This window comes from Vicia villosa, unplaced genomic scaffold (genome assembly GCF_029867415.1).
Source record: "Vicia villosa cultivar HV-30 ecotype Madison, WI unplaced genomic scaffold, Vvil1.0 ctg.000799F_1_1, whole genome shotgun sequence".
Taxonomy (NCBI): Eukaryota; Viridiplantae; Streptophyta; class Magnoliopsida; order Fabales; family Fabaceae; genus Vicia; species Vicia villosa.
The window spans coordinates 435,481-458,041 of NW_026705354.1; the positions used below are offsets into that span (position 1 = coordinate 435,481).

The following is a 22,561-nucleotide window of genomic DNA, read 5'->3' on the forward strand; positions in this document are numbered from 1 at the left end:
AACAATGTATATGAATTTTGTATAAGATAATGTGGTACTCTAATCCTTTACATTTTCCAATTCAGGAATTATATAAGGAGTACGCACAATTCAGCGCCAGAAGCACTGAATCAGAAGGTTCAAGTATGCAACATCAGAACATGCTCTCGCAAGACATCAGAAGATGGTCAAGCAGAATCAGAACATGGTCTATGAAGCATCAGAAGAACATGAGATCAGAAGCAGAAGCACTGAAATTCTTATGGTATCACGCTAAAGCACTTCAAAGTCAGAAGACAAGAAGATGCTCTGCACCAAGCTGTTTGACTCTGATTATTCAAACGTTGTATCTACAAACATCAGATCAGAAGCAAGTACAAGATGACAGGCTACGCTGACTGACAAAAGGAACGTTAGAAGCTACAAAAGGCAAAGTCAGTAGAAGCAGTAAAAGCAAGGCTCGAGGTAGTTGACAAAAGAGTGAAACATTAAATGCAGAGCTGTACGGAACACGCAACGCATTAAATGCTCCCAACGGTCATCTTCTCAAACGCCTATAAATAGAAGTTCTGATGAGAAGCTCAATACACAACTCTTGCGCAAAAATACAGAAACACTGTCAAATTCAAAAGCTCTCAAACTTCATCTTCAACCTCACTTCACTTGTAATATCTTAGTGAGATTTAAGCTTAGAACTTAAGAGAAATATCACAGTTGTGATTATAGCTTTCTAAGAAGCATTTGAATACTCTTGTAAACATTTATTTTACATTGATTTGTAAAAGGTTCCTAGAGTGATCAAGGTGTGATCAGTAGACTCTGGAAGACTTAGAAGTTTCTAAGTGTTGACTTCCTAGAGTGATCAAGGTGTGATCAGTATACTCTAGAAGACTTAGAGTGTTTCTAAGTGGATAACCATTGTAATCAAGATTGATTAATGGATTAAATCCTCAGTTGAGGTAAATCACTCTAAGGGGGTGAACTGGAGTAGTTTCGTTAACAATGAACCAGGATAAAAATATTGTGTTCATTGTTTTTATCTTAAGAGTTTTTAAAGTCACAGTTATTCAACCCCCCTTTCTAAGTGTTTTTCTATCCTTCAATTGGTATCAGAGCGCCGGTTCTAGGTGCAAACACTTAACCGTGTTAGAAAAAGATTCAGGAAGAGAAAAACGCTATGGCTGATATTGTTACATCCACTTCTACTTCAAATAATAAACACAATAATGGAAATGGATATTCTAGACCACTAGTATTTGATGGTGAAACTTTGAATACTGGAAAGATAGATTGGAAAGTTACCTCCTTGGTCTAGATGGTGACTTATGGGATCTTCTTATGGATGGTTACAGACATCCTCTAAATGCTAGAAGAGTAAAGATGTCAAGACAAGAAATGAGTGATGATCAAAAGAAACAATTCAAAAATCATCACAAGTCTAGGACTATTCTGCTGAATGCTATTTCTCATGCTGAATATGAGAAGATATCAAACAGAGAAACTGCCCATGACATCTTTGAATCCTTGAAGATGACTCACGAAGGAAATGCCCAAGTCAAGGAGACTAAAGCTCTTGCACTAATCCAGAAGTATGAAGCCTTCAAGATGGAGGATGATGAAAAAATTGAAACAATGTTCTTAAGATTTCAAACTCTAACTGCTGGATTAAGAGTACTTGACAAGGGATATACAAAGGCTGATCATGTCAAGAAAATCATCAGAAGCTTGCCCAGAAGATGGGGCCCAATGGTGACTGCATTCAAGATAGCAAAGAATCTGAATGAAGTCTCTTTGGAAGAGTTGATCAACGCTTTGAGGAGTCATGAAATAGAGCTGGATGCTAATGAACCTCAGAAGAAAGGTAAGTCTATTGCATTAAAATCTTTAAATAAAAAATGCACTAACGCTTTTCAGGCTGAAGAAGAAGATTCTGAAGAATCAGAATCAGAAGAAGAAGAAGATGAATTGTCCATGATCTCCAGAAGGGTAAACCAACTCTGGAAGAGAAAACAAAGGAAGTTCAAGAACTTCAGAAGTTACAAAAAGCATGAAAGAGGAGAATCTTCTGGAATCAGAAGATCTGACAAAAAGAAGGTCACGTGCTTTGAGTGCAAGGAGCCAGGTCACTACAAGAGTGACTGTCCAAAGTTTCAGAGGGAGAAGTCCTAGAAGAAGTTTCAGAAGAAGAAAGGTATTATGGCAACTTGGGATGATTCAGATTCATCAGAATCAGAATCCGACTCTGAAGATAAGCAGGCAAACATTGCGCTCATAAGAAAAATTTCAGTTCAAATGTATTGCTTTAAATTATATTATTTTTTATTTTTAATATATTTAATTTATAATTGTTTTTGTATTTAACCACATCAATATGTATTGTCTGGATCCGCCCCTGAAAACAACATATTTCCTCAATTTTTAATATAACTAAGGAGGAAAACAACTCGGGACACGCTTTGAATCTCAACTATTACAGTTTATGTTTTTACTTCTTTATAAGTGTAAACTTAATGATCTATCCCTTCGATTTCAGTAATAACTGAGTGATAAAATAATCAGATTTTACTATATAAGCATTTTTTTAGAAAAGATTTTACCCTAATCCTTACTTATATGTAGCCGCCTCAAACTCGTATGCATCATTCTTTGCGATAGATTACAAGACAGAAAAAATCTTCAATATTCTTTTATCCTTGAACAAAACATTGTTTTTCCCTTGCAATGTAACTCACATAATGGTACTGATGTTGCTGTATTCTTCGAACAACTCTTAGTTAAAGAAGATTGAAAAAAAATTCTATGATAGATTGCAAGTACAGAAAATCATTTTTGCTTCAAGTTAAATAAAGAAGAGAGTTCAACATTTGAAAAGATTAGAAGTTGGTTGCATACAACATATGCAACAAAGTCTTGAATTACAGTGACGATGATGACTTTAAATTTGTTAAATATTTTGTGCAAACAATGCAAATCTTAAAAAAAGAGATAATTTACCTCAGTTTTCTTCTACTATCGATGGTTAAATATATTTTACCACAATTTTTGTCAAAACCAAGGGAATAATTTTGGCATGATTTTTAGGATATTGATCAATGTCCTTAAACAGATCTTTGTCGTCAATTTCATGACTATCAACGCTTAAGACACTATCATTAATAATTCGCGTGAAACATAGAAAACTTTATTATAAAAGCAATCTGAATATCTAAAAGAGCATTATGAATTCTAGTTTGAAGTATTATGAAGTGCTTTAAACTATATACATCCAACACTTTAAGGTTTTCCATGAAAAAATCTCTACGATGGATTGTAAGAACAGGAAATTATTTGGCTTTAAGGTTTATGTTCTTATATATTTATTTGAGCATAAATCATTTGTTTATCCAACACTTTATTGCTTTATTTTAGAAACAAATGCAAACAAAAGCAATTGAAAATAACTTGGTATCCAACATATGATCTTGCCCAAAATTCAAAGATTCGAAAACCTAACATTTTATCTTCACAGACATATTAATTTTTAGAGTGAAGGTCCATTTTAGTCCCTCACAAAAACTGCAAAGGTCGGATTAGTCCCTGAGAAAAAAAAAGTCCATATTAAATCCCTTACAAAATTTAACCGAGTCATATTAGTCTCTCTACTAATATTTTTTTCAAACCGGTTTTTTTCTTATTTTTGAACCGTGACTGGACTGCCAGTGAAGACCCATTTTAGTCCCTCACAAAAAGGGAGAGTCCAAATTAGTCCCTGAGAAAAAAAATGTCCCTATTTAATTTCTTACAAAATTTAACAGAGCCATGTTAGTCCCTCTTTTAATATTTTTTTCAAACAATTTTTTCCTATTTTAAAATCGTGACTGGACTCCTATTTTACGACTGTTGATTTGAAATTATTTGTGAAGGGATTGTAGATAAATCATTGCAATACTACGATGTTCTTTTTTTTTGTTGGGTTTATATTCAGGCTTATGGGTGGGTGACTACGGTTTTTCTTGTTATGTATTCTTGTGTATTAGGTGTTGTTATTGTTTCTGTTGTTAATGATCATTTAGGAAGGTTTAGTTCTGCTGCTGGGATGATTTAGAGTAATTTCTTACTTTTGTAAATAATACTTGTAGCGAAAATAATACACATGATATGTTGGAAAAAATTGGTTTATACCATATTCCTTAGGTTTTGATGATAACAAAGTATTTAATGAACAATTAGGTATACTAGGTGACCCAACTTCTGGTGAAAACTCAGACTCTGAAGACCATGTGCAAAGGAACTTAACCTCTGATCTGTACTCAATTTTTGAAAGCAGGTCTATCTTGTCAAGTCCAGTCACGATATAAAATTAGGAAAAAAATCATTTAAAAAAAATATTAAAAGAGAGACTAACATAGCTCAATTAAATTTTGTATGAGATTAAATAGAGACTTTTTTTCTTAGAGACTAATTTGGACTCTTTTTTTTGTGAGGGACTAAAATGGGTCTTCATTGGCAGTCCAGTCACGGTTCAAAAGTAAGAAAAAATCGGTTTGAAAAAATATTAGTAGAGAGACTAACATGACTCAGTTAAATTTTGCAAGGAATTTAATAGAGACTTTTTTTTTTCTCAGGGACTAATCTGACCTCTGCAATTTTTGTGAGGGACTAAAATGGACCTTCACTCTAATTTTTATTTTAATATTCTATGTAAACAATGTAATATTCTAGATAAAAAATTTTGTTTGCAAACTAATTAATTTGTTAATATTCTGTGTAAAAAATGTAACAAGTATTTTTTTAATAAAACATCTATCTCACCCCTCGATTTTATTGATAAACCGAGATGTATGTTGCACTAGTTTTGAAAATGATAAATATGCAGATGTTGAGTTTCAAACTCATGTGCAGCTAACTAATCCCTCGATTTTTTATTAATTGAGGGGTAAGGTGACAGTTTTTCATGACGCCCTTCATTATCGCGCTTCTATAACCAATGTTAAATGCATTTCGCGTCCGAGATAAAACGTGTTATTTATAGTAGTGTTAAGCAAATTCAATTGCTTAGTTAGAATATCGATAATATATAAAATGGACTTTCAATAATATAAGCATAGTTGTAAGTATCAATTTCAGATTGAAAATTGAATACTCTAAAACCAAAAAAAAAATCAATAGATGTTGAGATATTTTCATAAGAACCCATTAGAAAAACCTGCAAGGTAATATAATATTCAATTTCACAAGCAATAAGACCATCAAAAGAAAAACAAAACATATTAATAAGCTTATACATATTTGTGTACAATTTTTTTAATACTATTTCATTTCCTTATTCAACATTGACAATGCTAAAAAATTCTGCTAGACAGACCTCCTCCCAAAATTATAAGATCTTTCCTAAATATCATATACAATATATTTTCTTTTTTAAGATTACTCCATCCGTTTTTTATTATAAGTCGTTTTGGAAAAAAAATTGTATTTTAATATAAGTCTCTTTACAATTCCAATGAATAATTAATGCTATTTTTCCTATTATATCCTTAAATATTTATTATTTTCTCTCCTTTCAATTATATAAATTTATTTTTTACATGTCATTAATGAAGGATAATTTTGTAAAAACCTTCATAATTTCTCATTTTCATACAACAATTATTATTTTTCTTAATCTGTGTGAAAAGTCTAAAACGACTTATAATAAAAAACGGAGGGAGTACAATTTAGTATGATTTCTTTATGAAAAAAATTAATTATGACTTGATTCCATTCAAATAAAACAAAATTCAACGAATAAGAAAAAAAAACACCCATTATATTTCATATTGCATATCTCTCTGTCTCAATCATTTTCGCCAATTTGTTTCCATTGCATTCTGCCACTGTTATATATGCATTAAAACCAAATTATTAATCATATCAATTGAGAGAAAGAAAAAAAACTACAATCAAATCTCTTACAATCAAGTTTACAACCCTTTTGTTTCATTTGAAATTTCTAACTCATTTAATAAAAAACACAAGAAATATTGGTTTATAAAATCAAAGAAACAACAAAAAAAAAAATTCATCAAGCACAATTAGGGATGTCAATTTGAATTTGTTAATGGAGATCTTTGTAGAAATTATCTGTTCAGAGTATCGAAGTTGAAGATTTTTTCCCGCGGGGATGGGGATGGAGGAAAAACTTCCCCGATGACACTTTGGAACGGGAATTTAGAAAATACCCTCCGCTCCGTGAATTCGCTGACTCTGACCATATTATTTCTTTCAAAAAAAGGAAAAAAAAATGAAATACTAGTGTCATAGTATAGATAGAAAAATACAAAAAATTCTTAGGATTTGATACCCGTAAGGATTTGTGGAGGGTGGGGATGAGAGAAAATATTTCCCTGCAGCGGAAATTGGGGACGAAGTTGAGAATAAAATTTGGAGGTGGAGCGGGGAGTGGAAAAATATCCTCCCAACATTTTCTATCCTGTTTACATCCCTAAACACAATATAGTTGAAATAACATTTTGGAAACAACTTAGTGACAAAAGAGAAGTTAATCCCTTAGATCCATAACTTAGTTTTTCAAGAGGAGACAGACATTAACATTTACATTTTATACAAAAATTTGTAGAAATTGAAACCAATATAAAAAAATAAAATCACACAAAATTCTACTAAAATTATATAGAAACTAAGTTTTAGAAAATAAATATATAAATTTCACCATTAATCAAGGGTAGCAGTATCAATTATTTACACAAAATATAAAATATAAATTTTCAAAAATTAAAATCAATATACAAAGAGTAAAGTCACGCATAATTATACAATAACACACAAAAGTAAATTTAACAAAACAAAAATAAATTTCACCACTAATCGAGTATTGCATTATCTGTTGATCAAAGCTAGTACCAAGAAATGAAAATTGAGAGTTACCTTTTTGACTTTCTCCACGTCCTTTTTCTTCAAAATCTCTTCTCTCTGCTTATTTTTGAGTTCGCCCTTTAAATCAATTAACAATGAATTTTAAAAAAGAAACATGAAATTCAATAGTAACGGTGATGGTGAAACTGATTTATCGATGAAAAGAAATGTTTGAAGCACTCACTTTTTGTTTATGGTTTCGCCAGTGGCGGAGACCGGAGGCTCTGAAAGAGGTTATATTGGAATGAAAAGAGGGATGCGGAGAGGATTTGAATGAGAAGGACTACCAGTAGTTGTAGAGAGATGGATAATGAAAATAAAATTCAAATTTTAATTGCAAATTTTGTAAGGTTTTTGAAAAAAATAAGATAAAGGTATATGTAAAGTGTTCATCATTGTGAATGATCCTTCAATCTTGTAAGTGACAACAATGTGAAATTCGACTTAATTGAGAAGACTTGGAAAATACACGTAACCTAATACATTTAACCTAATAAATAATTTTTTTTTAGTAAGCAAGAGATACTATATATAAAATGGAGAACAATGGATTCTCTAACCCGATTACAAGAGGACACAGGAAAATCCGACAAAAAAGAAAATTAGAAACCAACTATATTTAAGAGAGAAAAAACACAGCATCCTTAATGAACTCGTAAAAAGAAAAATTGAAATGAATAATTTTTCCGCTAAATGTTCACTTCCAAGCGAGTAACTTTATATTTCAAACGATATCATTAACACTCCACTCATCCTTATTTGGAAAAGGTTAAGAATAATTAAAGTGGATTAGGGACATTAGTGCAGTATATTTAAAATGAAAAATAACAATTAAGAACATAAGAAATAATAAATTAAAATTTTTAGTAGATAAGACAATTAAAGTGGGTTATTTTTAATTAGGATTAATTACTAATTTTGGTGGCAATTAAATTTTTTATTATTATAGTAGATAATGAATTTCAAAATAATAGTATTGTGGCACAGGGTGTGTTTGTTATATTTCTTGGAATATTATTCTTAAGATTATTATTTTCGAAAATATTATTGAATATTATTTTAACTTATGTGTTTGGTAAAAATTTAGATTTCTGGACATAATAATAAAGTTTGTTTAATTTTAAATTATAAAAAATAAAAATAATTATAATTATAAGCGCCAAAATAATGTTTGTTGAGTTTCATAACAGTACCCATTTTGCAAGTTATTGGCCGTTCATTTGACTTGTAAACAGAACTCTTAATTAATTCATGGATCATTATAAATATTGTTAATAAAAAAATGGGCGAACCACATACAAGTAATAATTGAACTCGGGTACAACCCGAATTCGATTTTTGGTGGAAACAAGGTTTGACCAGTGAGTCGTTCCTCTATATTACGAAATCAGATTAGTCGATTTATTATGTGGATCGAAATTGATAGGCTAATTCAAAAAAATATATATAATTGAGGAAGAATTTGGGCAAGGGCAAAAAAACATATGTTTGGTTCTTCCCGAGTCGACCATGTAATAGTTCAAGCGCTTGGTTCGACCTTCTCTTGTCTAGATTCGTCGCTTTACCATAAGGATCTAAAGTAATTTTATCCAAGTATTTTAGTTGCTAGAGATAGGGATAAGTTTATAGTCGTAAACCAGTGTTTGTATGTAATACTCTTGTATCGGTAAATTGAATGAGACATCAAAAATTAATTGATACAATAGAATTGTCGTTGTTTTCCAAACCAACACAATATGTACACAAAGAGTAATAAACAAAGATATAATTGGAATATTGAAACATACATTACATTTTTCGTGGAGACATATCATCATCATGAGGTGGTACTAAACAAAACATAGATTCTGTTCCGCTACATGTAGTTCAAGCCCGAGACATAAATGCCCCAACAACACCAGCAATAAGTGCCGTAGGATCACCCAAAACCGCCGAAATCACAATCTGCACAGCAAACCCTGCAATCTCACAGCACTTTTTCACCTTCTTCCCTTTACTTCCTCTACTATGTGCACCAGCATACATTGTATTCTTCAAACTAGGAATATCTCTATCAATTTTCCTACCATGTGGTCCATGTCCTATATACAATTGCTGCCAATTCTCCACCAGCATTTCCCTCACACAAGCAACATGCAAATTATAACTCTTACAATTCGATCTATAACTCCAGCTTCGTCCTTTTCTTCCACAACGGTGACACGGCGAACTCACTTTCCTGTAAAGGTAGAGTTTCGTTTCCCCGTCGTGGAGTATCGCTGGCAGCTTCGCGCAACATGGGTGGAGGTCGAAGCCGCAAGACTTGCAGTGGTATACGAACCCGTTGATGTCTTTCTCGCACGCGTTGCAGTAACGAGGCGTGTTTCCTGGTGGGGCTGACATGAATTGGAAGGTGCATTTTGTGTAGAATGGATGGTAGAGAGATGTGGAAGGTATTGCACAGTGTGTGTGAAGGTCGTAGTCGCAAATGCTGCATTTGTAACGGGAACCAATGCCTATTTCCTTGCAGCCGTCGCATTTGAAAGGGATGTCGTTGTGTTCGAATCTTAGTTTGTGTTGTGGGTGGCTGAAATGGGATATCTCAGTGTATTTCATTGTTCAGTTTCTTCTCTTTTTGTTTGTGTTGCATTGGTATGTTAATGGGTAACTGTGTTATGTATTTATATGGATGGATCATGGATGAAAGGGGTGTGATTTGGGTTTGTGTTAATTGAAGGGTAATTAGGTCATATTGTGCAATCAAATTTGGTATTCTAAATGGCTTGTGGTTGAAGAGATTGGAAAGGAATTATGCCTTATGAAGATGTGGTGGTGATGGTTGTAAATAATGAGTCATTGGGAATCTCCATGTCAATAGAAGGTAAAGAGCAAGACACAGGGAATATTGGATCATGCCCCACTAGAGAATAGCATGAACAATTACTTATACGTTTGTCCCAACATGTTGACTACTATAACTTGTCTTCAACTTTTCAATTTTTACATGAAATAGAGGGTTTATGCATATCATTTAGAATAAGCAAAATATTATGTAATGTTCTGGAATCAAACTAGAGATTGGTGTAGATCGAACAAATTTGAGTTCTGATGTGGTGGAGTGGACTTCTAACACGGTGGGTTGGGAGTGAATTTGCAAGGTTAGCAGTCCAACACCTAAGTCAGTGAATGAGTGAGAAAATAGTTTCTGAGTGTAAATGAGATTATACCTGAAATGACATGCCTTGTGTTTTGTATAAGACAGACGATTAAAGTCGTCTCCATGAGATCTGGCACTTTACGCGGGTGATCGTTTGATCAGATCCAACAGGGGAAAGTGTGTTAGAGTTCAACGCTCAAGTTAGTGAAATGGGTGAGAAAGTGGTTTGAGTGCGTGAATGGGTGAATACTTGAAATGGCATATATTGTGCTTTATGTAAGACTAATAGTTAAAATTGTCACTATGAGAAGCGTGTGTGACCGTTCGATCAGATCCGACGGTGGAAAGTGTGTTGCACACAGGAATCCAATACACTTAATTTGGGTGAAGTCTCGCCTGTTTCGTGTGCCTTTCCGTGTGATGTTTGCTATTAAGCCTTTTGTTATGGGCCTTGCAAGGACGCCAGAACAATTGCCCTCAAACACTTGTTCATGCTTGAAGAATAAGGTTTGTTGTGCTTGTCTTTAGTTTGACTTAAAGCAAAAATAAGTGAAAGAGCCTCGATGGTGCATCACTAACATTGGGAATAGATGCATTAAATTTCTTCCTCGTGATTAGCAAAGTTTAGAGGGGGAACCTCAACGTGTTACACTATTTCTAGAAGCAATGTTATCTCCGATAACCTAGATTATTCGAGTATTCTAACCAATCTGGCGTGAAATCCCACTCGTTGGCAGTGCAGTTCGAGTTTCCCAATATCTATTATTGAGGGTCGTATATTTGCCTTTGTTATGAGATATATGGGGAGCCTGAACTTACCACCCCCTTTTTGTTGTCGGTGGATCTTGAAAACTTTTCTTCTGTATTTACAACTTCTTTTATCTTCGTTAAACTCTTCTTCTATTTATTGGTTCAACGAATAAGATTTCAAGTTCACCTATTTTAAGGAAACACGCCAAAACCTTTCTCTTCTTCTTCATCTGTTTGCTCCGCTAGGGTTTCTAGAGAAATGGGATTCTGAAGGAGAAATTCACCATCAACAATGGAATGTTGGGTGGTGATACCTATATTGGGAGAATGTTGAGTTTCTAGTCTTTATGAAATTCTTTGTTAAATATGACTTTGATACGGATGTGAAGCCTATTTTGTATAAGATTTGTACTTCTTCTTACACTCATTTATCTTTATATTTTGGCAGGACTTTTAAATGGGCAAATCGGTAGCTTGGTTTGATCAAGAGATGTTGAATAGTGTCCCCATCTTCCCTTGCAAGACTGGTCTAGATCACGCCTTCACTGAGGTGGGTCCTTCCTTAGACCGGGGGTGTTTCCTCTAGAAGGAAATAAGAGGATATACAACAAATATGATGGTGCGTCATCCTTTTCCATGAATGTTTATGTTCTTTGATAGGTTTTCGCAATCCTTTCATTGACTTCGAGGTGGGTGTTCTAAATATCCTAACAATAGATCATTTGCAATTGCACCCGGTGAGTTGGGCTTACGTCAAAGTAATTTAGTATTGATTCGTGTATAAGAAGAATGTGTCGACCATGACTCTCTTTTTCACCTCTTAAAGCACAACACAATTCTAATGATTCAGCGTAGGATCAAGGCTTAATTAATGTGCAAAAATTTGGTTACCCTCTCTTGTTTGCCGAGAGGGTACAATAACTTTTTCAAGAGTTGAAGGAGAATGATAAAGCTCTAATGTCGGCAGGTCGCCACTTTCCACAATAAAGGCTACTCTTGCTGAGATGAATCATAAATTGGGATCTTTTGACAAGAAAATGAATAAGTTAGAGGCGTCTCTGAGTAAGGCTCGGGAAGGTTGGAAGAAAGTTGAAGATGGTCTTTAAGAGATGCGCTTGGAAAAACTGAAGCTATCCAAAGAGTATGCAAATTCAGTGGAAGAAAGTTTCTCCTTTCTGTAGGTTTATTTAAAAAGCCTTGTAGTAGGTTAAATTTTTTCATCCCACAGTACATATTTCACGAGAGACGGACTGTCCTGCCCAAGAGATGGTGGAAGGGAAATGGACCTTTAATAGGGACAAGTTGGCCTCGTAGTATTTTTTGTGTCCAGGAAGAAGCAACTAGATGTAAGACTTGCTGTAAATAAATTCCATAGTTGTTGCTCCATAACATTTAATTTATTTGTTCACATACAATTGCGCATACTTAATATGGTATTGCTTTAATTCTCTGAGTTTTTTCTCTATGATTTCACTAACATTTGAGTTTGTGCCCATAAATTTTGTTGGCCGTCTTTGAGGACCATGCTCGGCCAATGGTCAATATCTCTTCCCTGCCCCCAAGTTAGAGCATGGTTCAAGGTTGACGTATTAGGGGCTCACCTATATGCTCTATAGTGGCTAGATACCAAGAGGGGGTGACTCATGATCACCACTTAGTTTTATGGTCTTTATCCGTGTGAGTTTTACTTCAGGAATTCAATTGCTTTTGTCATACGATGGAAGCGTATATGATAACACCTCTGCATCATGCATATCCTTGATGATCATAAGAAACAACATTTGTAAAAAATTATTTAATCTCGCTCAAAGATATATTACAACGATACTATATTATGATGCATAATGTCTTTTATGTATATAACAAAAAGAAAACTTAACCAAGCAACTAGGTCGCAACTTAATGGTCTTTGGGCGTGTTGGCGTGGTGCACCATGGCCGGGTTCACCCTTCATTCATATCTTCCTTTTGTACCTATCAAATGAACATGATCCACGTCATACATTCTTGTATCTTCCTTTGACGGATTGATCTCCACTTCTTTCAATTGTTTAGTGAGTGAGGTTACATTGACTCCAATCATTTCCTATTTTGGTAGCCTTGAAAAGCCTTATGTTTCCTTTGTGTAACTCACAAGTCAACATAAGTAGTCGTCGAATCATAATGAAAATCATGTTACTTCTTTGTCAAGTGGACTAGAGAGGCCACCACATCCAACATTGTCACGAAGGGTCTATCCAAGATGCAATTGTATTTTGCAAGAAAACACCAAGAACTATAGGTCAACCTACCTTGTGTCCTTCCTTTCCCCTAGGGTGACTATTAACTCAATGTACGCTTAGGGACAAGTGACTGTACCATTTGAATCTTGTAGGTCGGCTCTCTTATATGGCCACAACTTCTATCTCTTTTTAGCTCTAATTTTCAAAAATTTCTGCATACATGATGTCACAAGAACTTTCTCCATAGGTGAGGATTCTAAACACATAAAAACTAGAAATTCTTGTTGTTTTGACCAAATGGGAAATTTTCATTTTAGATTCTACCTAGTTTTTCACTTTCTCATAATCCAAGAATAGGCCTCTCTGATTTCCCTTATGAGCTTACTCCTTCCTCTTTGTTATGTGCCACCAGCTCAATAATTCTACTTTTTAGTAGGCTTGTGGTTTCCCTTCAAATCTCACTTTCCCGGTGATGGATGTAATGTATTGACACTTTCATTTACAATCTTCTTTTTGGTCTTTGTTTTCCTTCTTTCCTTTAGCCCTGCTGATATTCTATATAGTTTTCTTTGGGGACGCCTTTTCCCAGAAGGGAAATCATTTTTCTTGTTGTCTTTCCTTTCTCCTTGATCTTTCTTCTAGCCGCCCTATTGGGCGTATCGCATAATTCTCCTTTTTTATTATCTTCTGAATCACATCTTTCAGGTGGATGAATTTTTTAGTGTTATGGTCGTGACTTTTGTGAAAACTAAAAACTTTGATTTATCTGTCCTAGATAATTCCTTAACCGGTTATGGGTTCTTGATCATTACTTCTTTAAAGTAGGTGTTCGCATATTATTGCCAAATTTTCTCACTTGATATTTTCAAATGAGTGCAAGATGATAAACTGACCCAGGGGTCCTCGGTGTTTGTCCTCTTGACGATGGTTTAAATCTTTTTCATTCGTTTGACCATATCTGCCTCTGCCTGTTTCTCTCTCCTTCTTCGACTATGGGCTCTTCTTCATAGTTAGTATAGATTTGTACCTTATACAAAATGTCTTTCAACCTAATACATCCCTCCAGAAATAACTTCTTTTGAAGAATAAAGTCTCGCATCAACCCCTTTATTGAATATTCAATTTTTAAAACCGTTATCCACCCCTACTTCTACTACTACCTTTCTGAATCAATCAATATATTTCCTGTAGGGTTTCCTTATTTTTCATCCGGATTCCACGGAGGACTCCTATTGTGCTGGGTTTTTTGATTTCACACTATGAATTGAGCATTGAAAGAGTCATATAACTCTTCCCAAGAACTCATGCTTCCGTCCGGGAGAGCCTATAACCAATTCATTGCGGTTCCCTTGAGGGTCAAAACGAACAACTTGCATTTGTGGCTCCCTGGGCATGATAATAGCCTAACATGGTATTTATATCCTCAATGTGGTCATTTGGATCCCCCGTTTCATCATTACTTTCCAGCTTCTATGTTTTTCAAGAGATTTAGAGATCAGGCAGTCGAGGATTCATATTGAGATTGGGTTGCAACTTTGGCTACGGATTGGTGCTTTAGTGCCATCTCAATCTTGCCTTTGGAAGTGGCGCGATGATGATTGATGACAACGACGATCACCTAGTGGTGAGTGAATCGTGTCTTTTCTCTCAAAACCATGAGGCATAGTTGGTGTCCTCAATGCTAATTGAGGTTTGGAGATCTTGAGGCCTCCTTGTATGGTGAAACAATGTCGAAGAGGATACATTCTCGTTCGCATGTCTACTTCGAAATGGTCTTGAGTATGAAATTTCCCCCAAGAGAACTAAACTGCAAGTTTTCTTCAATCTGAAAGACCTTTTTGGTGCGGAAGTGCAAATTTTGTTGTTGTACTAGGTTATAGGTGTTGTTCAAAAGATCGTTCGACCCTTGCGCACCTAAACTAGTTTGCAATTGTTGGAGACTGTAGAGCCTTTCATGTCTAAGAATTACATGTTGCAACAAATGTTGCTTTGAAGTTTGACCTTGGAATGGTTGTAGAGGAGGTTGGAAGAGCTTGAAAGGCTCTTTGTCGTTTGTTGAAGGTGACACATTCTGCGATGTTGGAACTGTAAAAGGAGTAACTAAGACCGTATGATTTTTCAGTCGATGGAAGAAATGAAGCCTCCCTTAATGGATGATGAATGTAAGTTAAGATAGCTCGTGCGACGATGGCGTTGCACGCGACAATTTAATGAGTAGCATTCGATGCTACCATGTTAGTGGGGATTTGATCAGTGACCTTTGTGAGCCAAAGATCGGTGCTCTAAAAAGGACAAGATTGGTGATTTGAGATTGTGGTGTAGAGACTGTGGCTCTTCATGGAATTTCACGAGAATCAAATGTCAATTCACACAAACAAGTTTGTTTTTGTATTGTAACCAGAGATTGATGTAGATCCAACGGGTTTGAGCTCCGATGTAGTGGAGTGAACTTACACCACAATGGAGCGGGAATGAGCTTGCAATATTAACGCTTCAACGCTCAATTTAATGAGTGAGCGAGAAAGTAGTTTCTTTATATGAATGATAAAATATCTGAAATGACGCACATTGTTCTTTATGTAAGATGAACAGTTAAAACTATCTCCATGAGATTCAACATCTTACGCGGGTGACTATTCAGTCATATCCGACGATAGAAAATGTATCGAAGGCCGAAATCTCATATTTTCAACTTGGATGAAATCTCACTTATGCCGCGCAATACTTGTTATTCAACATTACGTCGTGTGACGTTTGCGAGTGGCACAAAACATGTAAGAATTTCATAATACATGGACACATGATTTGACTAATAATGTTTAGCATCTTCATAGTTGAAATGAATTGTAGTTGACATTATTTTAGTGTCTGAATGATGTGGTACATATATATTCGGTATTTTATTTGAAGAGATGTTTTTAAACAACGCAAAGAATGAAAAAAGCTCAGGATATACATGTCTATTTGGAGGAAGATAGAGAATCGCATGCCTTATCCTCCCCCCGTGATGAAAGTCTTGTAAGGTGTAACAGAGGGGAAAAAACAAGGGAATAAATTCCATTTTATTATAATTAGTAGTTTTGTATTACACTACTTCTTCTAGAATCATTTAAGGTTTTGTTGACTGAATCACATAATTAATTAAAAAATTAAAAAATTATTAATAATATTCAATTTATTGATAGCTGATTACTAATAATGACTAAGTCAGTCAAGATTGATTAAGTTTATATAGATCAAATTGATTAGTGAAAAAACATTTGAGGATTAATTAATTAACTAAAAAAATTATTCATTTAACCATGTTTGAGGTGTTTTTCACGTAGGCACCATCCCACATGGCGCCTCCTACTTTTTTCTAAATTTTTTCAGTTACCTGCGAATTTAGCGTTATTTACGAATTTACTTACGAAAATATTTAATGTTTGGTCCGCAGGTAAATCTGCAGGAAAATTCGTAGGTAAATTCACATGTAACACGAAATTCGCAGGTAACTGGAAAAAATTTAAAAAAATAAGAGGCGCCATGTGAGATGGCGCATACATGAAAAACACCTCCAAACAAGGTTAGATGGATAATTTTGTTTAAATATTAGTTTGTTTTGCATTTTTTTTTAAATTTGATTATTAAAAAAATATATTTCGTAAGTTGAAACTCACTCATGTGACATAACATAAAAACAATTTAAACTATAATTTATATTATATATATAGTTATACTGATAAAATTTTAAATAGATATTATAAAAGGAACAAGAGAAAAACTAATCATAATCCCCTTTTATTCTAGGGAGATATTCTACCTTGATTTAAGGTCCAATCCATTTGTATCTTCATCAAGAATTCCAATATGATCACTCAAAGATGGAGCCTGAAGAACTGATTCTTCATTTTTGGATAGATACTATATACTCTATAATGATTTTAGTACATGCCAAGTTGAACCTTTTGAGGTCATGGGATTTTTCTTAGCAAAGCAATACCAATCACAACTTCATCAAAGCATCAAACGAGGCAGCAAGGTGTCATCAGGTGATAGATGTTTCACAGTGACTGAAATAATTGAATGTGGAGAACTTATGCTATACCTCTGTTCTCAATAATGTGACTTGAAGAACAAATGTCATACTATTTAAACACAGTTGAACAATAATGACGATTGTTTTTTTCTCTAATGTTTTTGGAGTAATTTTTTTTTTTTTCATTTTAGTTTAACACAACAACAAACATTAGAAATCTTCCATATCAAGGGGTAAGTCATTTGTTTGGTTACTTTAATATTGTGCATCTTCTTTGGCAATTTTACTAGCACAACATAACTAAAGTGAAAGTTTTATTTATTCTCTTTTCTGGCTCATGTATATGTTTTTACTTTTTGCTGTTGAGAAAGTATATTGATTTATGTTTTTTATAGTACAACTTGTTAACAATAAATTAAGGGGATTATTTCTCTCATGTAGTGGCGAAATACTAGGTAGAAATCTGAAAATATTTTTCTACTTATATTTTTCGGATGCATTGATTTCACACCAAAACAAGTTTTAAGTGACACGTACTTCTATCTTTTCAAAAATTAATTAGGAATTATTATATAAAAAAAATTTATTAGGAATTGTATATTTGGACAAGTCTTTTCAATGATTTTGTTCATTTAACAACTCAATGACAAATACCAATGCATAGTAGTTCCAGATTTGTCAAATAGGAATTTAAAAAATTACTACCTTACATGTATTTTTCATTTCAGGGACTATTTCGAAAGTGTATTTCTCAAAACTTCATGCAGAAAATTTAATAAAACATCACACTGCATGTTTGCTTCACTCATGATCAAAAATATCATTTCTTCTTCAAACCCTACCAAAACCTCATTCCACACACAATTAACTTTTCTATTTCAAAACAACATTTGTGTGTTTTTTCACATCAAAAGGAGCAGAAGTTAGAATTTAAGAAAATGTACATGCGTTTTCTTCCTCATTACATACATTAATTTGATATTTAGTCTCAAAAAATGAATGTTGCGTTCGGAAATACATTTATGAATTTGTGATGAATATCATCTGAAATTGTATTTCTGAATTTGTTCAGAGTTGAGTTTGGTCATTTTTTGAAAACTTTCTGTTATATTGACTTTAGATATGGTGCACCCTAATGTTGTCCTCAAATCTATTGTGTGTACGGGTGCCAAAATGGTTGAAATCAAGTTTGATGTTGGCAAGCAATTTATAAATGAACGTAAGTTTATTTTTCGTTATTATATGCTTCAATGGTTCTGCACTGAGGATGCCAAATTGAGGTTTGACATTGTAATCAGAAGGTCAGATAATGGTTTAGATAGAAGGAATGAATTTGTGACACTAAGATGCGAAAGATGTGACAAGTACACAAATCATATCCGAAAGTTGAAAAGGGACGATATCGGTTCGTGGAAATATGAGTGTCCTTTTAAGTTGCGTGGATACCTTATGGCGAATAATACATGGACATTTAATGTGATTTGTGCACTACTACGTAAATGTCCTGGTAAGGTAATGGGTGGTAGTGAGTATTCTGCTTTCCACCATGAGCATATGATTGTGGTGATAAACTATATCGCGCGTTACATATCACATTGATTATTTCAAACAACCGTGGTGAAATATATTAAGGTAATGGGTTAGATTCCCAACCAAAGCATGGTATGTAATAAATGGTGCTCTAGTTATCACCAATGTCATCTAAATTAGAGGTGTTCAAAAATATGGTTAACTCAATTGTATACTTTAATTGAATTGCTTTGCACCATGAAAAAACTGAACCACTTAAATGGTTAATGAACCGAACCATTTATTTTTAACAATTCAACTAACCAAATAGAATCTTACAAACCAATTTAAATCATTCTAAACTCTTTTAGTCAAAATCCTATTTTTTAAAATTTCAACAAAAATCATAAAATTTTAAAAATTGAATTTTCAATCTTTTTTAATTAATTTAATATATATATATAGATATAGAGAGAGAGAGAGAGGAGAAGGATGTCATTCAAACGGCAAGCAAAAGATTAGAAATATTTCGGGATTTATTGTGTCCACAGAATGATTTGGTTATAATGTCATTCAACGGTTTCCGTGTTTCTGAGCTTGGTTTTGAATGGTTCAAAGTAAATGCGGGAATTAAAAGATATGAACATAAAAAGAATTTCCTCTTTGAATCCAAGAAAATCCGACAGGTTTGTGTTACATCCACCTATCAACTACTTAAACCTACTGATCAGTTGCACTTAACCCAAATCACTCTCCAATATCATCACATATCGCTCGCAACAAGGTTATGTCTAACGCAGAGTTGAGAGAACAATCATATTGTCTCAGAGGCAATGTCTGTGCAACTCAACAACACAGAACCATTAAGAACAGATACCCACTGTGAGCATCAGACCTAAATCTATCTCTAGAGTCTAGAGTCTAGAATCGAATAGATAATCATCCTAGATAGAGATTCGAGAAGTATATGTCTATAGCAACCCAAACCTCAAGCATAAAGCAAAAATCAAGGATAATCACAGATAAATATTTGAACAATAGATTTTATACAACACCATAATCAGTAGATATACATAGAATCAAAGTAAATATACATACAAAATCACACAAGAGGAAAATACATAGAGAAGAGAAAAGAGGAATCAATTAACTCCCACGGTGTCAAACGCGATTGAAGCTTAATCCGACTCTGAATCCTCAAGATGTAAGCTCCAAATGTCTTGTAGAAGCATCCAAGAATCAAAGAAATGAAGGTGATGGTGTTGGACCTAAAAATTCCCAAACCATACCTAAAAAAAAGTGTTTTTACTCTAAATATACAATTCTGCCCAGCAGATCTCGCTTAGCGGTAGCAGAAGCTCGCTAAACCTGGTCTGCTGCAACTTGAAATATTATTTCGGCCATAACTTGAGAACCGTAACTCCGATTTGCGCACAATTTGAAGCATTGAAAAGCTTATTCAATGCTCTATATAAAAATGACTAAATAAAAACAAAATTGAATATTTTATCATCCTTATTTTGAGCCTTATTCTTTGATAAATTGTTAAACATTGCAATCTTAAAGCTTAGCATTTGGCCTTTATTACTCAATGCTCCAACCATGCATGAATACCTACAAAAAGACATAAAAACTATCAAACGATACATAAATGAATCAAAAAAAATAAATGATACACAATATGTACAAATCTAACTAGAATGTGCGAATTCACGCACAAGTGGAGGAAAAAGAGACGATAAATACCATAAACTATATACGAAAATAACTACAATTTGCCACATATCACTTTCTTATGTAGATCAACTGATACACATCCAAAATCATTGAGAAATGCTACATATTGTGGCATTCTCACTATTTATGGAGGCCCATCGAGTCGTTGATAGCCTTACCTCTTTGTTAATGATTACTCCATGTTACTAATACTCTTTTTCTAGCAGTAGGTGCATACCACAAACATAGCCTTGACTCGGAAAATGAATTTTTTACTGGTTATGACCATAGTGCCTCACCAGTGTGCCAAATTTATTGTGAAACTTGAAGGTTAGCCAATTGATAAGCTAATAGCCCCCAATAGTGATTATCCTTTCTTCAAACAGTCTGCTAAGGGAGGTCCTTTGTCATTCAATTATAGATTGCGTAACTACTCCAAAGAATGATAAGTACGAGGTGGGTGTAGATTGTTGATTTTATTTATTGTGTTTTTAAAATTGTTATAGAATATATGATAGAATACACTAGCTAAATTTAGATCTAGGTTGCATAAGAAGATAAAACATAAAGAAAAACTTTTCTCATTCAAAATTCCATCAGCACTTACAATATATATATATATATATATATATATATATAGGGTTCACTACAATTGGGCCATGAGCCTCTTGGAGGAAGAATAACAAAACTTAATTAAAAAAGAATTTACTAAATACACCTCTAGTATGTGATCAAATCTTTAAGCCAAATAGTTTTATTTTTCTCTCTAATAGGCCTAACAATACTCTAGGGCCTATGAGGAACATTGTCCCCAAGGTTCAGTTTAGAGAAACAAGAAGGGGTTCAAGTGTGGAACGGCCCAGAAGTGCGATCCAAAGGAAAATGGATCTTTGGGGCTGGAGCAGGACGCATGGTGCTTGAGGGTTGGACCGCAGGGAATGTAGCTTTTTAAGATTGCTGAAAAGATAAGGGAATCTTATTGTAGGGTTGAAATTGGAGTGAAGGAGATAAGATGGAGTGGGAATCAAAGAGCTGGTCTCGAGTAGTGTGTGCAACATGCTTGGTACTTGCTTCCAAGGGAATCAGGTGAAGTTGTTTTTGAAATTTGAAAGGAGGTGGTGGTTTACAGTTGGGGAACACATGGACGGTTAGGATGAGATCATAGCTGGACGTGTGGTCCCTTTTTCACGTGACACATAAGGGTTTATACCACTGGGTGGATACGGGACGACGATGGAAGATCAAGCATGTAGGTAGAGCTGTCAAAATGGGCTACCCGGCCCTAAACGGGCCGGCCCATGTGGACCTCGGGCTTTTCAAGGCCGGACCCAAAAAGCCCATTTTTAAATGGGCTCCATTTTTACTACCCAGGCCCGGCCCTGTCTGGGCTGCGGGCTACCCGACCCTAAATGGGCCTCGGCCCTAAACGGGCCTATTTTTACAAAAATAAAAATTCCTCCTTATTTTTCTAATAACCATACAATTGCATGCAATAATACTTTTATATATATATATATATATATATATATATATATATATATATATTAATTTTCATATCTAAAATTACGATTTCTAAATAATCTATATAAGTTACAATTAAAATGTAAAACAATATATTAACTTAATTTCAACTATTCAAAATACATCAGAAATTATATTTAATTTTGCACACATAATTAAATAACTTGTTCCAACAAATTTTAAGATATAAATATTCATGCAATTATAATTTTATAACAATCATAACAACAAACTATTATAAAATTTTATAACAATTATAATTAGATTGATGGGATATTATTTTATAGCAAATTGTTATATATATGATTTGTAACTTTTTAAATCTCATTTCAACCTTATTTTTAATTAGAATACATCATGGTGTCTTTTCTATATTATCTACATTAGGATGAAACCTTTTAGTTTGAAATTAAGTCAAACTATAAACTTTTGTTTGATATTTAAACCTTTATAATACCAAGAAAAAATTAAAATACATAGCAAATTATTTATAGCATACCTTTATGAATTAGGAAAGGATAATTTCAAGTTATATTAAAAAAAAAATTTTTTTGGGCTGGTGGGCTACCCATGGCCCATACGGGTCGGCCCATATTTTTTAGGGCTTTTTAGGGCCGGGCTTTAAAAGGCCCGGATGTAAATGGGCTCAAAAAATAAGGCCCAAACCCTAATTATTTTCGGGCCTGATGGGCCGGTCCATGGGCTTCGACCCATTTTGACAGCTCTACATGTAGGCAACGCTTCCAACACGCTTAATGATCTTGTAGGGTCCGAAATACCATTTGGATATCTTCTAAGAAACCCTTTTGGACACGGT

The 22,561-nt window shown here is 34.0% G+C and overlaps 2 protein-coding genes and 1 long non-coding RNA gene across 3 annotated transcripts; 1 reads left to right on the forward strand and 2 right to left on the reverse strand.

The window, feature by feature from the left end:
• Window positions 1-5,282: 5,282 nt before the first annotated feature.
• LOC131631275 (uncharacterized) lies at window positions 5,283-7,415 on the reverse strand. Its single transcript, XR_009292643.1, has 3 exons — window positions 7,058-7,415; window positions 6,886-6,951; window positions 5,283-5,834 (listed from the first exon to the last, which is right to left on the reverse strand). It is a non-coding gene; the product is annotated as an uncharacterized LOC131631275 (long non-coding RNA).
• A 1,138-nt stretch (window positions 7,416-8,553) lies between these two features.
• LOC131631268 (protein VACUOLELESS GAMETOPHYTES) lies at window positions 8,554-9,639 on the reverse strand. The gene has a single exon (XM_058902062.1). It carries the CDS (start codon window positions 9,466-9,468, stop codon window positions 8,740-8,742), a length of 729 nt encoding a protein of 242 aa, XP_058758045.1. The 5' UTR covers window positions 9,469-9,639; the 3' UTR covers window positions 8,554-8,739.
• Window positions 9,640-18,120: 8,481 nt separating this feature from the next.
• LOC131631280 (uncharacterized) lies at window positions 18,121-18,597 on the forward strand. Its single transcript, XM_058902075.1, has one exon. The coding sequence runs from the start codon at window positions 18,121-18,123 to the stop codon at window positions 18,595-18,597; it is 477 nt and encodes a 158-aa protein (XP_058758058.1).
• Window positions 18,598-22,561: the final 3,964 nt, after the last annotated feature.